Consider the following 14,146-nt stretch of genomic DNA (forward strand, 5'->3'; position numbering starts at 1 on the left):
ATCATTTTATTTTTTTTTTTTTTTTTTGTTTCGGAGATTAATTTTTTTTTTTTTTTGTTGATTTGGGCGCGGGAATGAATTAGAAAGGGGGCATCTATATAATTTTGCTGTGTGTGCATCTTTAGAATTTAGAATGCCCTATATGTTGCGTTATTTCCTTTTGGGTGGTGATACAGTCGGATTTGAGGTCTGATTAGTACGCTATGTGTGCACGCAGACTTCTCTTCCCCGTTCGCTTCCCCTCGGCTTCCAGTCCTGTCCTTCCCTACAGGGTTTGAGGTCTGATTAGTACGCTATGTGTGCACGCAGACTTCTCTTCCCCGTTCGCTTCCCCTCGGCTTCCAGTCCTGTCCTTCCCTACAGGGTCCGGCGTGTAACATGGCTGGGTCTTCTGTCAGATGGTTAGGGTCCGGCGTGTAACATGGCTGGGTCTTCTGTCAGATGGTCAAGGTTTGTCGATGGTCTATTGTTTATTACCCGTTCGCTTCCCCTCGGCTTCCAGTCCTGTCCTTCCCTAAAGGGTCCGGCGTGTAACATGGCTGGGTCTTCTGTCAGATGGTCAGGGTCCGGCGTGTAACATGGCTGGGTCTTCTGTTTGATGGTCAAGGTTTGTCGATTGTTTATTATTGCTTGTTTATCTGCGTTTTTGCAGTATTTTTTAGGGTGGGCTCCGTTGGGGGATATGGGTTCTGTGGGGGTGTGGTGTGTTGTTTACATTTTTTAGGGTGGGCTCCGTTGGGGGATTGGGGGATATGGGTTCTGTGGGGGTGTGGTGTGTTGTTTACATTTTTTAGGGTGGGCTCCGTTGGGGGATTGGGGGATATGGGTTCTGTGGGGGTGTGGTGTGTTGTTTACGGGGGATGATTTTCGTGGCGGTGGTATGTTGGCCGATCTAGGGTGCGGCAGCGGCGGTAGGTAGTGTCCAGTTTCGTTTTTTTTTTTTTCCGGAGGGAGGGGGTTAAGGGTTTTTGGGTGTTTGTTTGATTTTAATTTATTTTATTTAGGGTGCGGCAGGGTTTTTGGGTGTTTTATTTTAATTTATTTTATTTTTTGTGTGTTAATGTTATTTTTTCTTTGAGTACTACTTTCTCAACCTACTGAAGCACAAAGAGTCAGCATCGCCTCCACTTAGGCTCGAACCTGCCCCCTCCAACATGGGGAGCAACCAAATGCCACTACCGGATGCCACTAGACCACAAGGTCATTGGCGTGTTAATGTTATTTTTATTACTCTGTTTTTTTTTGCTTTTTTTTTTTTTCAAAAATTGTGTTGATTGGGGTTAATTGATATGGCATAGCCTCTGTTTTGATACTTTTACACCTATTTTTTCATGAAATTAAATATGTTTCCCTGGATAATTAGTATTTGTTATTGGTTTATTCATCCATTCTTGGATATTTTAGGGGTGCCATCTTAGTTAGTTCATCTCGTTCTCTAGATTGCAAGAATTAACTTTTTGCTAGATCATTCAGATACCTACTTAATAAAATAAAATTGAAATAATAATAATGATGATAATATTTTGTATTCTCATTTTCTTTCTGAACTCTGCCACCTATAGCTTTTCTTGAGCACATTATTTATTTCATAGTATTACAAGAAAGTTAGAAAAAACAAAAATTATAAGAGAATTGAAATTTCATATTCAGTGCATATTCACTTAGGAGTTGGGGGTTTGATTCATAACCTATACAAAAATTTAAAAATTTTAACAATATAAATTATTTTTTAAAAAATAAACGGAGTGGCCCGTATAGCTCGTTAACCCATCTAACACAGGTTGGGTTGGATTTTCCCAACTCGTGTAACCAAAAAAAAAAAAAACACGGGTTGGGTCAGCACCTCCCGTGTTTGGATAAACCCGGATGGGCTAGCCCAGTTTGACAGCCCTAGTCGGTTGTGAAGATTACGAAAGCATAGAGGAGAAATTTTACAGAAAAGAAGGAGAAAGTTACCTTTAACTAGGAAATTTGTAAATGATATACCGCCTTTAAAAAGATTGCAAGAAGAATTTAGCGAGAGGTGCTGATCGAGAACATTCATAGTGGAATGCGAAAAAAGACCTACGTACCATCAATTTATAATTCAACGCCGCAATTGTAAATGGAAACCCTTTGCACAACAATTTATCATCATAGATTGTCGTCGGTGCACTCGGTCCTCCCAGTGGTGACGCGATGCCACACAATGGAAGCGAGGCTGAGCAATGCGATGGAGGCGAGGCTAAACATTGCGATTGGTTATGAAATTCTTACCTATTGCTTTTACTACTTCATATGATTTGGACATTAGGGGATTCTGATTGTTTGTGAGCTCACTTATATATGGTATTTATAGATAGAAATAATGAAATGAAAGTCAAAATTACATGTTGACCCAACAAGGTAAAATTAATGGTGAAGTGCAAACAAAGGCGAGGCTAAGCATTTGCACATGAGGGAAGGAATTGGGAAAAATATTAAGTGGGGTGTAATTTTTCAAAATACACATGTCTTAAACGGTTGTTAATGAGAAATATCACATAATGACGAAATTGGCTAAAGTTAGAAAGATTGAAAAATCGAATTTGTTCAAATTGAAAATCATGGACTACATTCTAATAATTAAGAAGCCAAGAGTGTGATTTCACCTTCCATAAATTATATTGGAATTTTTAAATATAAAATACAAATGAATTATATATATATATATATATATATATATAAAGGGTGACAAGGAACTATTAAGTTAATGTAATTTCAACAAGGGGTCGTTTTCTTTCTTTTTTTGTCTCAAGGAGGATTGAACTATTTTTTTTAATAATTTGAATTAATAGTATATAAATAGCAATATAAACATTAAAAGTTTAATTAAGATGATATTAAATAACCATTTGTCTACATTAACTCAATACATTAAGATAATTTTTCATTTATTATGACTATATATATATATATATATATATATATTAAAAAACAAACGAAAATGACAAACTCAAAAATAAAACACCCACAAACACCCCTACCTCGTAGCCGGAAAAACATACAAAACCACCCCACCCAACCAAACGACCCATAACCCAAACCCTAATGAACGCGCAAGCAAGAAACTGGAACCAAAAACTAAAAAAAAAAAAAGAAAAGAAAAGAAAAGAAAAAAGGAATACGTTGAGAAGACGACGACTTCAACCTCTTTAACCGTCGGAGCCAGGAGCCTGCCGCGGAACCATAGACTTGCCTGCACACATAGAAGATAGAGAGAGAGTCGTCGTTGTGTATTGCGTGGAGTGAAGAAGTAGAAAACTAAAGGAAAAAAATCTTAGCAAATCTACCAAATTAATAATAATGCACAAAGCTACAAGAAAATCTTGATTATTTCAAAAATAATAGTGATGCAAAAAGCTGCCAAATTACTAAAAAAAACCATTACATACTAGAAAAAGCGCCTAAAACAAATGAAAAAAGAAATAAATCTGGACCCTAAAGCTAAATTAAAGAATGGTTAAGATTTGATCTCACAATCTCATACAAATAGATTGATCTCACAAGGAATCTCAATTTCACATGTGAACATTGTTATATATATATATATATATATATATATATATATATATATATATATATATATATATATAAGAGATGGGAGATTTGTTATCCGATGAGATTACTTTCTCAAAAACATAAATGTCTTGCGTGCATGGTGCGTCCGGTGTATGTATGCATGTAGACACCAAACTGTCCCCCACCTTCCCCCGTGAAAAAAGAAATCTAAATGGCTACTTGTTAACTCAGAAGTTGGGGGTTGTATTCCAAAACTATATGAAAATTTAAATATTTAAACAATATATTTTTTTAAAAAAATAAACGGACTGGCCTGTATAGCCCGTTAACCCGTCCAACACATGTTGGGTTGGGATTTTCCCAATTCATGGAACAAAAAAAAATAAAAAATCACGGATCGGGTTGACCCCTCCCATTTCTGGATGAAGCCGGACGGGTCAGCCGACTTTGACAACCCAACAAGGTAAAATTAATGGTGAAGTTCAGACAAAGTCGAGGATAAGCATTGGCACATGAGGGAATGAATTTGGAAAAATATTAAGTGGGGTGTAAAATTTTCAAAATTCACGTGCCTAAAACGGTTGTTAATGAGAAATATTAGAGAATGGCGAAATTAGCTAAAGTTAGAAAGATTGAAGAATCGAATTTGATCAAATTGAAAATCAAGGACTACATTCCATATCTGCTAATAATTGAGAGACCAAGAGTGTGATTTCACCTTCTATAAATTATAATGGAATTTTTAACACATAAATTACAAATGAATTTTATAAAACAAGGTGATAAGTAATTATTAAGTTTAATGTAATTTCAACAAGAGTTTTTTTTTTCTTTCTTTCTCTTTTTTTTTTTAAGGAAGATTGAACTCTTTTATTTTTAATAATTTCAATTAATAGTATATAGATAGCAATATAAACATTAAATGTTTAATTAAGATGATATTAAATAACTACATGTCTACATTAACTCAATACATTAAGATAATTTTTAATTTATTATGATTATATATATATATATATATATATATATTATAAAAAGCAAATGACATAAGAAAAATGACAAACACCCCCTACCCCACAGCCGGAAAAACATACAAAACCACCACCTCCCACCCCACCCAACCACACGACCCATAACACAAACCCTAACAAACGCGCAAGTAAGAATCTGGAACAAAAAACTAAAAACAGAAAAAAAAAAAAAAAAAAAAAAAANAAGAAGAAGGAATACCTTGAACCATCGGAAGACGACGGCTTCAACCTCTTTGACCGTCCGAGCGAGGAGCCTGCCATAGAACCTTAGACTCGCCTGCACACACGAAAGGGAGAGAGAGAGTCGCCGCTGTGTATTGTGTGGAGTGTACGCATTAGAAAACTAAAGGTAAAAAATCTCGGCAAATCTGCAAAATTAATAATAATGCAAAAGCTACAGAGAAAATCTCGGTTATATGAGAGATGAGAGATTTATTATCCAAAGAGACTACTTTCTCAAAAAACAAAATGTATGTCTAGCTTGCGTGGTGTGTGCGGTGTATTTATGCATGTACACACCAAACTCTCCCCCACCTCCAATGAAAAAAAAATATCAACGGCTAGCTGTTAACTTTGAAGTTGGGAGTTCGATTCCTAACCTATACAAAAACTTAAAAATTTTGACAATATAAATCATAATATATTTCACACAGCTCCCACCATATATTCATAAATCATAATATACCAAAATAGAATAAATAAATCGCAAAGATAGAAGTAATAAAATTAGGGTTTGAATGTTACTTCGTTTCTCCCAAATATTCCCTAGAGAACGAGGGCTTCAGCAATCGCAAAAGTCACCAACCACCAAGCTCGCTAAGTGCTACGGCTTCCACCTTCCACCTTCCACCGTCCACCGGTCACCAGAGAATAGGAGAGACTAAAGAGACAACATATTACAGATTAACAGGTCACAAGTGGGTTGTTGTCTCGACTCTCAAGTGCTCGAATCCAGAAAAGCGAAGTCGTCGAGTGCTCGAAGCCTCCAGTCCAGAAAATCAGAGTATCAATTCAGACAGACAGAGAAGAGAGAACTAGAGAAGTAGTGAGAATCAGATCTAGAGATTGAGAGAAATGCGTGATGCGACTGCGCAAAATGGCTGGAACACGGATAATAGATATATATATATATATATATATATATATATATATATATATATATATATATATAAACAAAGCAAACGACGACGTATTGAGAGCAACAAACCCTTAACCCTAAATACTTTCGGATATTCGGGCAGGTCGGGTGACCAAATTCCTAACCCTACCCGAAATATATATATATATATATATATATATATATATATAGTGATACGCGGAGCGGGTCGATTATCATAGTTCGGATAAGGGTTGGGTCGGTTTTCCCTCTTTCGGTGATCGGGGCGGGCGGGCGGGTTGGTTAGTTCGGATCCTGCACACCCCTACCCCACCGCCGAAAAAACATACGAAACCATCACCTCCCACCCCACCCAACCACACAACCCATAACACAAACCCTAACAAACGCGCAAGTAAGAATTTGGAACAAAAAACTAAAAAAGAAAAAAAAAAGAAGGAATACCTTGAACCATCGGAAGACGACGGCTTTAACCTCTTTGACCGTCCGAGCGAGTAGCCTGCCATAGAACCTTAGACTCGCCTGCACACACGAAAGGGAGAGAGAGAGTCGCCGCTGTATATCGTGTGGAGTGAACGCATTAGAAAACTAAAGGAAAAAATCTCGGCAAATCTGCAAAATTAATAATAATGCACAAAGCTACAGAGAAAATCTCGGTTATATGAGAGATGAGAGATTTATTATCCGAAGAGACTACTTTCTCAAAAAACTAAATGTATGTCTAGAGTGCGTGGTGCGTGCAGTGTATGTACACACCAAACTCTCCCCCACCTCCCGTGAAAAAGAAATATCAACTGCTAGTTGTTAACTTTGAAGTTGGGAGTTTGATTCCTAACCTATACAAAAACTTAAAAATTTTGACAATATAAATCATAATATATTTCACATAGCTGCGCATAATGGCTGGAACACGGTTAATACGTATATATATATATATATATATATAACAAAGCAAACGACGACGTATTGAGAGCTAAAAACCCTTAACCCTAAATACTTTCAGATATTCGGGCTGGTCGGTTGACCAAATTCCTAACCCTACCCCAAATATATATATATATATATATATATATATATATATATATATAGTGATACGCGGAGCGGGTCGGTTATCTTAGTTCGGATACGGGTTGGGTCGGTTTTCCCTCTTTCGGTGATCGGGTCGGGCGGGCGGGTTGGGTAGTTCGGATCCTGCACACCCCTACCCCACCGCCGAAAAAACATACAAAACCACCACCTCCCACCCCACCCAACCACACGACCCATAACACAAACTCTAATGAACGCGCAAGCAAGAATCTGGAACAAAAAACTAAAAAAGAATGAAAAAAAAAAAGGAATACCTTTAACCATCGGAAGAAGACGGCTTCAACCTCTTTGACCGTCCGAGCGAGGAGCCTGCCATAGAACCTTAGACTCGCCTGCACACACGAAAGGGAGAGAGATTAGCCGATGTGTATTGTGTGGAGTGAAGCATTAGAAAACTAAAGGTAAAATATTAAATCTCGGCAAATCTACAAAATTAATAATAATGCACAAAGCTACAGAGAAAATCTCGGTTATATGAGAGATGAGAGATTTATTATCCGAAGAGACTTTCTCAGAAAATAAATGTATGTCTAGCGTGCGGGGTGCGTGCGATGTATGTATACATGTACACACCAAACTGTCCCCCACCTCCAGTGAAAAAAATCTCAACGGTTAGTTGTTAACTTTGAAGTCGGGATTTTCCCAACTCGTGTAACAAAAAAAAACATGAGTCGGAATTGGAAAAATATTAAGTTGGGTGTAAAATTTTCAAAATACACATGCCTTAAACGGTTGTTATTGACAAAATAATGAAAATATCACAGAATGACAAAATTGGCTAAAGTTCGAAAGACAGAAGAATCGAATTTGATCAAATTGAAAATCAGGGACCACATTCTAATAATTGAGAGACCAAGAGTGTGATTTCACCTTCTAGAAATTATATTGGAATTTAATTGAACCCTACTGAACAAACACCCAAAATCGTAACAAAAAAAAAAAAAAAAAAAAAAAACTGCCCTGACCCGCCGCACAGCTCAATCCGTCGCTATACACCCCATCACCAATCACCGGCGGTACACATACCACCAATCACCACTGTTTACTCCCGCCCAAATACAAAACGATAGAACCCTACTAAATAAACACCCAAAATCGACACCCAAGAAAAAAAAAAAAAGTGCCCAGACCTGCGGCACAGCTCAACCCGCCGCCATACACCCACTCACCGCTCTCCGCCGGTACACAAACCACCAATCACCGCCGCAACCCCTCGCCCATACACAAAACCAGAACACCCACAAACCCACGAAAATAAAAAATACCTGGACCAACGCCAGACGAACTCCGCCTAAGGCGCTTCGATTGCCATGATGTAAAACCAGCCATGGAGTATCTCTCGGCATGCGCGGAGGTATACGACAGCGGCTGGGAAGAAAAATAAAAATAAGACTACGGCCGGGAAGATTGTACACCAAACAAATAAAGGAAACAAATAAAATTAACACCTAAATTAAAATGGTAATAAATACATTAAATAGCAGAAGACTATGCAACCCTTTCGCATACCATAATTACCCACAATAATATTAAAATCCCATCAAATCTGTACCATTACAAAAAGACAATAGATGATCATGATTTAATCTCATAATCTCATTAAAAAAATAAATGTATGTCTAGCGTGCATGGTACGTGCGGTGTATGTATGCATGTACACACCAAATTGTCTCCCACCTTTCGTGAAAAAAAAATCTCAACAACTAGTTTTAACTTATATGATGAGAGTTTAATTCCTAACCTATACAAAAATTTACAAATTTTAACAATATAAATTTTAAAAAAAAATAAATTAAAGGAACTGGCTCGTATAACCCGTTAACTCGTCCAATACATGTCAGGTCCGCCCATCCTGTTTTTGGATGAACCCGGACGGGCCAACCCGTTTTGACAGCCCTACGACCACTAACTTCAAAAATGTTTAACTTCAAATTCATCTATATTAACTTCAATACAGCCACTTCGTGAGACTAGATGAATCTCCAAAAGTTGAATTTCTTTTGAGAAAATTTTCCATAACTGAACGAATAAAATAATATCATATCATAAACTAAACAAATTCACATTCTGAATTCTGACATTCACATTCACTGATTCACAACATCACAAATTGGATAATTTAAAAGCTAAATTCACAAAATCACAAGCTAATATAAAAGTCTAAAATCAATACCATTTACCAATAACTCTAACAATAAGGACAAATTAATTCTGCATTTTTTCCAATATGCCCTACGGCCATACCTGATACTAAACTGGCAATTAGCAAACTACTCACTGGCTCACTGCTCACAGGAATCACAAACTCACAACTCACATTCATAAATCATAATTCATAAACAAATTCAAGTATTCAACAAAACATATACAAGAAGATTAAAATAAAATTAGAGAAATTAGGGAAATTAGGATTTAGGGCAAAAGTTAAATTAGAGAAATTATGGCAAAATGCGAACCTCAGAGGAGATAAGAAGCGCTGAGCGGTGTTGCCGGCATTCCTGCTATCCTTCTGACTGGTAAGGCAGCGAGCCGGACTCCGATACTCCATAGTAGAGGTAGGCAGGGATGAGAGTCGAGAGAAGTAGTGAGTGAGGACGCAACAAGCGAGAGAGCTAGAGAATTTATAGAAGCGACGAGCAGCTCTACGATCTAAAATGTAAAATAAGAAAATTTAAAAAATTATAGTTATAATACAACCCCAAAACGACGTCATTTTGGGGTTGTATATTTTTGGCAGTGGGGGCAGCTGTCCCCACTGTCCCCAGATAAGGTTGTGCATAAAAGTCTTGCGTGCGTGGTACGTGCGATGTACGTATGCATGTACACACCAAACTGTCCCCCACCTATACTGAAAAAAAATCTCAACGGTTAGTTGTTAACTTAAAAGTTGGGAGTTTGGTTCCTAACCTATACAAAAATTTAAAAATTTTAACAATATAATTTTTTTATAAAAAATAATAAACGAACTGGCTCGTAAAGCTCGTTTACCCATCTAACACAGGTTGGGTTGGATTTTCCCAACTCATGTAACCCAAAAAAAAAAAAAAAAAAAAAAAAAAAACACGGGTCGGGTCGGGTCGGCACCTCCCGTCTGGATGAACCCTACGGGCCAGCCCATTTTGACAGCCCTAGCCGGTTGTGAAGATTACGAAAGCATAGAGGAGAAATTTAACAGAAAATGAGGAGAAAATTACCTTAACTAGGAAATTTGTAAATGAGATACCACCTTTGGAATGATTAGAGCAAATTTTCATAGGGATTTCCCATAACTTGATTCGATTCTCACCGGAAAAAAGATTGCAAGAAGATTTTTGCGATAGGTTAGGTGCTGATCGAGAACAAGCTAGTTTGGTTCTTGCAGTGGTTGTCGAAGTGGAATGCGAGAAAAGACCTACCTTCAATTCATAATTCAATGCCGCAATTGTAAACGGGAACCCTTGTTCAAGTTGCTCAACAATTTATCATCATAGATTGTCGTCGGTGCACTCGGTCCTCCCAGTGGTGACGCGATGCCACACAATGGAAGCGAGGCTGAGCAATGCGATGGAGGCGAGGCTAAACATTGCGATTGGTTATGAAATTCTTACCTATTGCTTTTACTACTTCATATGATTTGGACATTAGGGGATTCTGATTGTTTGTGAGCTCACTTATATATGGTATTTATAGATAGAAATAATGAAATGAAAGCCAAAATTACATGTTGACCAAACAAGGTAAAATTAATGGTGAAGTGCAGGCAAAGGCGAGGCTAAGCATTGGCACATGAGTGAAGGAATTGGGAAAAATATTAAGTGGTGTGTAAAATTTTCAAAATACACATGCCTTAAACGGTTGTTAATGAGAAATATCACAAAATGACGAAATTGGATAAAGTTAGAAAGATTGAAGAATCGAATTTGTTCAAATTGAAAATCAGGGACTACATTCTAATAATTGAGAAACCAAGAGCGTGATTTCACCTTCTATAAATTATATTGGAATTTTTAAATATAAAATACAAATGAATTTTATTAAAAAAAAAAAAAAAGGTGACAAGGAACTATTAAGTTAATGTAATTTCAACAAGAGGTCTTTTTCTTTCTCTCTCTCTCTCTTTCTTTTTTTTTTTTTTTTTTTTTATTATATATATATATATATATATATATATATATATATATATATATATATATATAGTCATAATAAATGAAAAATTATCTTAATGTAGACAAATGGTTATTTAATATCATCTTAATTAAACTTTTACTGTTTATATTAAGATAATTTTTCATTTATTATGACTATATATATATATATATATATATATATATATATATATATATTAGAAAACAAACGACAAAAAAAAATGACAAACTCAAAAAAACACCCATGAACACCCCTACCTCGTAGCAGGAAAAACATACAAAACCACCCCTCCCAACCAAACGACCCATAACCCAAACCCTAATGAACGCGCAAGCAAGAAACTGGAACCAAAAACTAAAAAAAAAAAAATGAATACTTTGAACCATCGGAAGACGACGGCTTCAACCTCTTTGACCGTCGGAGCGAGGAGCCTGCTACGAAACCATAGACTCCCCTGCACACACGGAAGGTAGAGAGAGAGTCGTCGTTGTGTATTGCATGGAGTGAAGAAGTTTACTAAATTAAGGCAAAAAACCTCAGCAAATCTACCAAATTAATAATGATGCACAAAGCTACAGAGAAAATCTTGATTATTTCAAAAATAATAATGATGCAAAAAGCTGCCAAATTACTAAAAAAACCTTTACATATTAAAAAACAGTGCCTAAAACAAATGAAAATGACTTACTCTCAAAAAAAAATTGAAAATGAAAATAAATCCGGACCCTAAACTAAAATAAAGAATGGTTAAGATTTGATCTCACAATTTCATACAAATAAAGTGATCTCACAAGGAATCTCAATTTCACATGTGAACATAGTTATATATATATATATAACAAAGAACCTATTATAATAAACAAACGAGGTAACTACTAGGCATTTAGGTGATTGACCATTTTAAAAAGTTATTATAATATTTCAAAGTATTTCAAGGCTTCATACCTCGTAATATACATGAACCATACCACAACGCTGCCATTTTTTTTCCTTTTTAATACGTGCATTCTCGTTTCTTTAATCTTGTTTGCTGTTATGTGTGCATGTGTGCATTTATCTATGTGCACTTCACAGTAGTACAGCGTGCACCTCACTGGATTGAGGGGTGTATGACCATATCAGTCTAGACCCTCGTGCACATTAGGGGAAGTCGTAATTTCACCTTCATTTAACAAAAAAAAAAAAACAAACAAACAAACAAAAGTGTTCATACCTTTTCCACCTCAGATGCATGCTCTGCCTCTCCGTCCTACAATCTGCTGTTTTTTCCTACTACCCCGTGCCTCACCAGTAACCTCCAATCACCGCCGTTAAATAAAGCAAATGTTTGTAGTTTACAAATTTAGGGAGATGTTTAAGCGGTACTTTAGGATCGCATACCGGATTTGGGGAAAAACTCTAAAGGCGGTATTTTAGGATAGCAAACCCTAGTTTCATCCCCCTAATGCACACCCAGCCGCGAAACAGTGTGAAACCCTCGCAACCATGCCGAGTTCGGAACCGGTGTGCGATTTCTGACCGCCAGAACCCTATCCCTCTATCCGATTTTCCCTTCGCAATTGCTACTGGACACAAAAATAATGAAAATCTTAACATACCTCTGCTTTCTGGTCGCGACTTTGCACATTGTTGTCGCTTTTCCCGGCGTCGCGAACTAGCCATGCGTCATCGCCGTTCTCCGTAGCAAGATGCCGTGTACAGGTGGGGAGCGTGGGTACGGAATCGTCGGTATTGGAATAGTGACAGACTTTGTTTCCTAAGTTTTCTCACTTACATTGCACACATTTTTACTACTTTACCCTTAGGTAGCCTTTTTTTCCTTCAGACTTACCCTTTTTACGTTAAACAATCTAAATTATTTAACGCAATCTTAACCCTTCATTTTTTGGATCCTATGGTTAATATTATGTCTTAGTTCTCACCTATAAGGGTTGTCTCATACGAAGTCTACCCTATATATATATATATATATATATTTGTTTATGTTCAAATTTGAACCTACCTTATTGTGTGAACCTGAGAACATGTGCACCTCTTGATGTTGCATCATCCAACGGCCCAAAACATGGTGCACAGAAAAAGTCAAACTACGGCGTTGTGCACAATGTGTGTGCATTGTGTTTGCATTGCACTTGTCCACTGTTGTGGGCACGGGAATCAATAATTGACTATTGGAATATTTTAGAATAATTAGTTTTATTAATTAATTAGGAATGTTAGAATTATTTTATATTTAGTTTGTTAGAATTATATTAATTTTCATATTTATCTTAGTTTGTTGGTTAGAATTAGTTTATCCTATGTTTAATAATTATCTCGTTCATGTGGTTGTAATCAGTTTGTTAATGGCTATTTAAGGCCATTACATGCTAAATCATATATACATTTAGAGAATTTTTGAGATAGAAAACTGAGTGTTTTCTGGAACTCGAAATGAGTTCGGCCGTGATGAGTGGATCATGGCAAACCTGACTTATCAAGGAAATTACCATCCTTGTGGTGTCATCCCCGGTTTTTATCGTTCTACAACCGGACATGGCAAACCGCTATACATCAAAATCCAAAAACAGCCCTTTACCCAACCTAAATTAAACCTACAAATTGATCACACCAAGCCTAATAATCATTCTAAAAAAATCCTTTTTAAATTAGAGTGTGAAGAGAAGATCGGGCCAACCAGGTTCACATCATTTGGTATTAGAGTCAGTAGCATATAACTCCTTTGAGGACAACTATGAGGATGACAAAAAAAATAGTCCTTTGATCTTGGAGGGTCCAATGACGAGAGCAAAGGCGCAGATATTTCATGAAGCTATGAGTGTCCTTATTAAAGGAGTAAGTCAAGCTAATCAAAAATATGAAGATGGAGTTGAGTTGAAGGTGGTCCATCTGATTCAAGGCAGAATTTGAAGAATAAAATTGAGTGGGGATTTATACCTTATAAATCAACACTTGGAGTATTTTTTTCATGCAAATAAAAGTTTGAGATTATTTGGTCCGTATTTATGTTATTCAATTTGTAAAGTCCAAATAAGTTTATAAATCCTAAATTCTAATGGCGTCTAACTCTTATCTCCATCCTTGGAGTGGCGAGACTTTGCACCACCACACTCCGACCTTTACTTCCATCACCCAACCATTCTTCCTTCTTAGCCAGAGCCCACAACATCCACTACTCTAGCTAGATAAATGGCTAAGATTGATTCTCAGGTTCACATGTTAATATAGGTTGGTTGTTAACGAA

The 14,146-nt window shown here is 36.7% G+C and overlaps 1 protein-coding gene across 4 annotated transcripts; it reads right to left on the reverse strand.

Annotated features, from left to right (window-relative positions):
• Positions 1-2,997: 2,997 nt before the first annotated feature.
• Positions 2,998-12,645, reverse strand: LOC116005085. 4 transcript variants are annotated; one of them, XM_031245321.1, is made up of 8 exons: positions 12,501-12,645; positions 9,234-9,426; positions 8,043-8,145; positions 7,032-7,109; positions 6,133-6,243; positions 5,316-5,554; positions 4,771-4,848; positions 2,998-3,217 (listed from the first exon to the last, which is right to left on the reverse strand). In XM_031245321.1, exons 1-6 carry the CDS (start codon positions 12,562-12,564, stop codon positions 5,483-5,485), a joined length of 621 nt encoding a protein of 206 aa, XP_031101181.1. In that variant the 5' UTR covers positions 12,565-12,645; the 3' UTR covers positions 2,998-3,217; positions 4,771-4,848; positions 5,316-5,482. The 4 variants fall into 4 exon arrangements, with proteins under 4 accessions (XP_031101181.1, XP_031101182.1, XP_031101183.1 ...); XM_031245322.1 differs by having other exon boundaries at positions 4,771-4,881; XM_031245323.1 differs by having other exon boundaries at positions 4,771-5,554; positions 6,133-6,210.
• Between the last annotated feature and the right edge of the window lie 1,501 nt (positions 12,646-14,146).

This window comes from Ipomoea triloba, chromosome 14 (assembly GCF_003576645.1).
Source record: "Ipomoea triloba cultivar NCNSP0323 chromosome 14, ASM357664v1".
Lineage (NCBI taxonomy): Eukaryota > Viridiplantae > Streptophyta > Magnoliopsida > Solanales > Convolvulaceae > Ipomoea > Ipomoea triloba.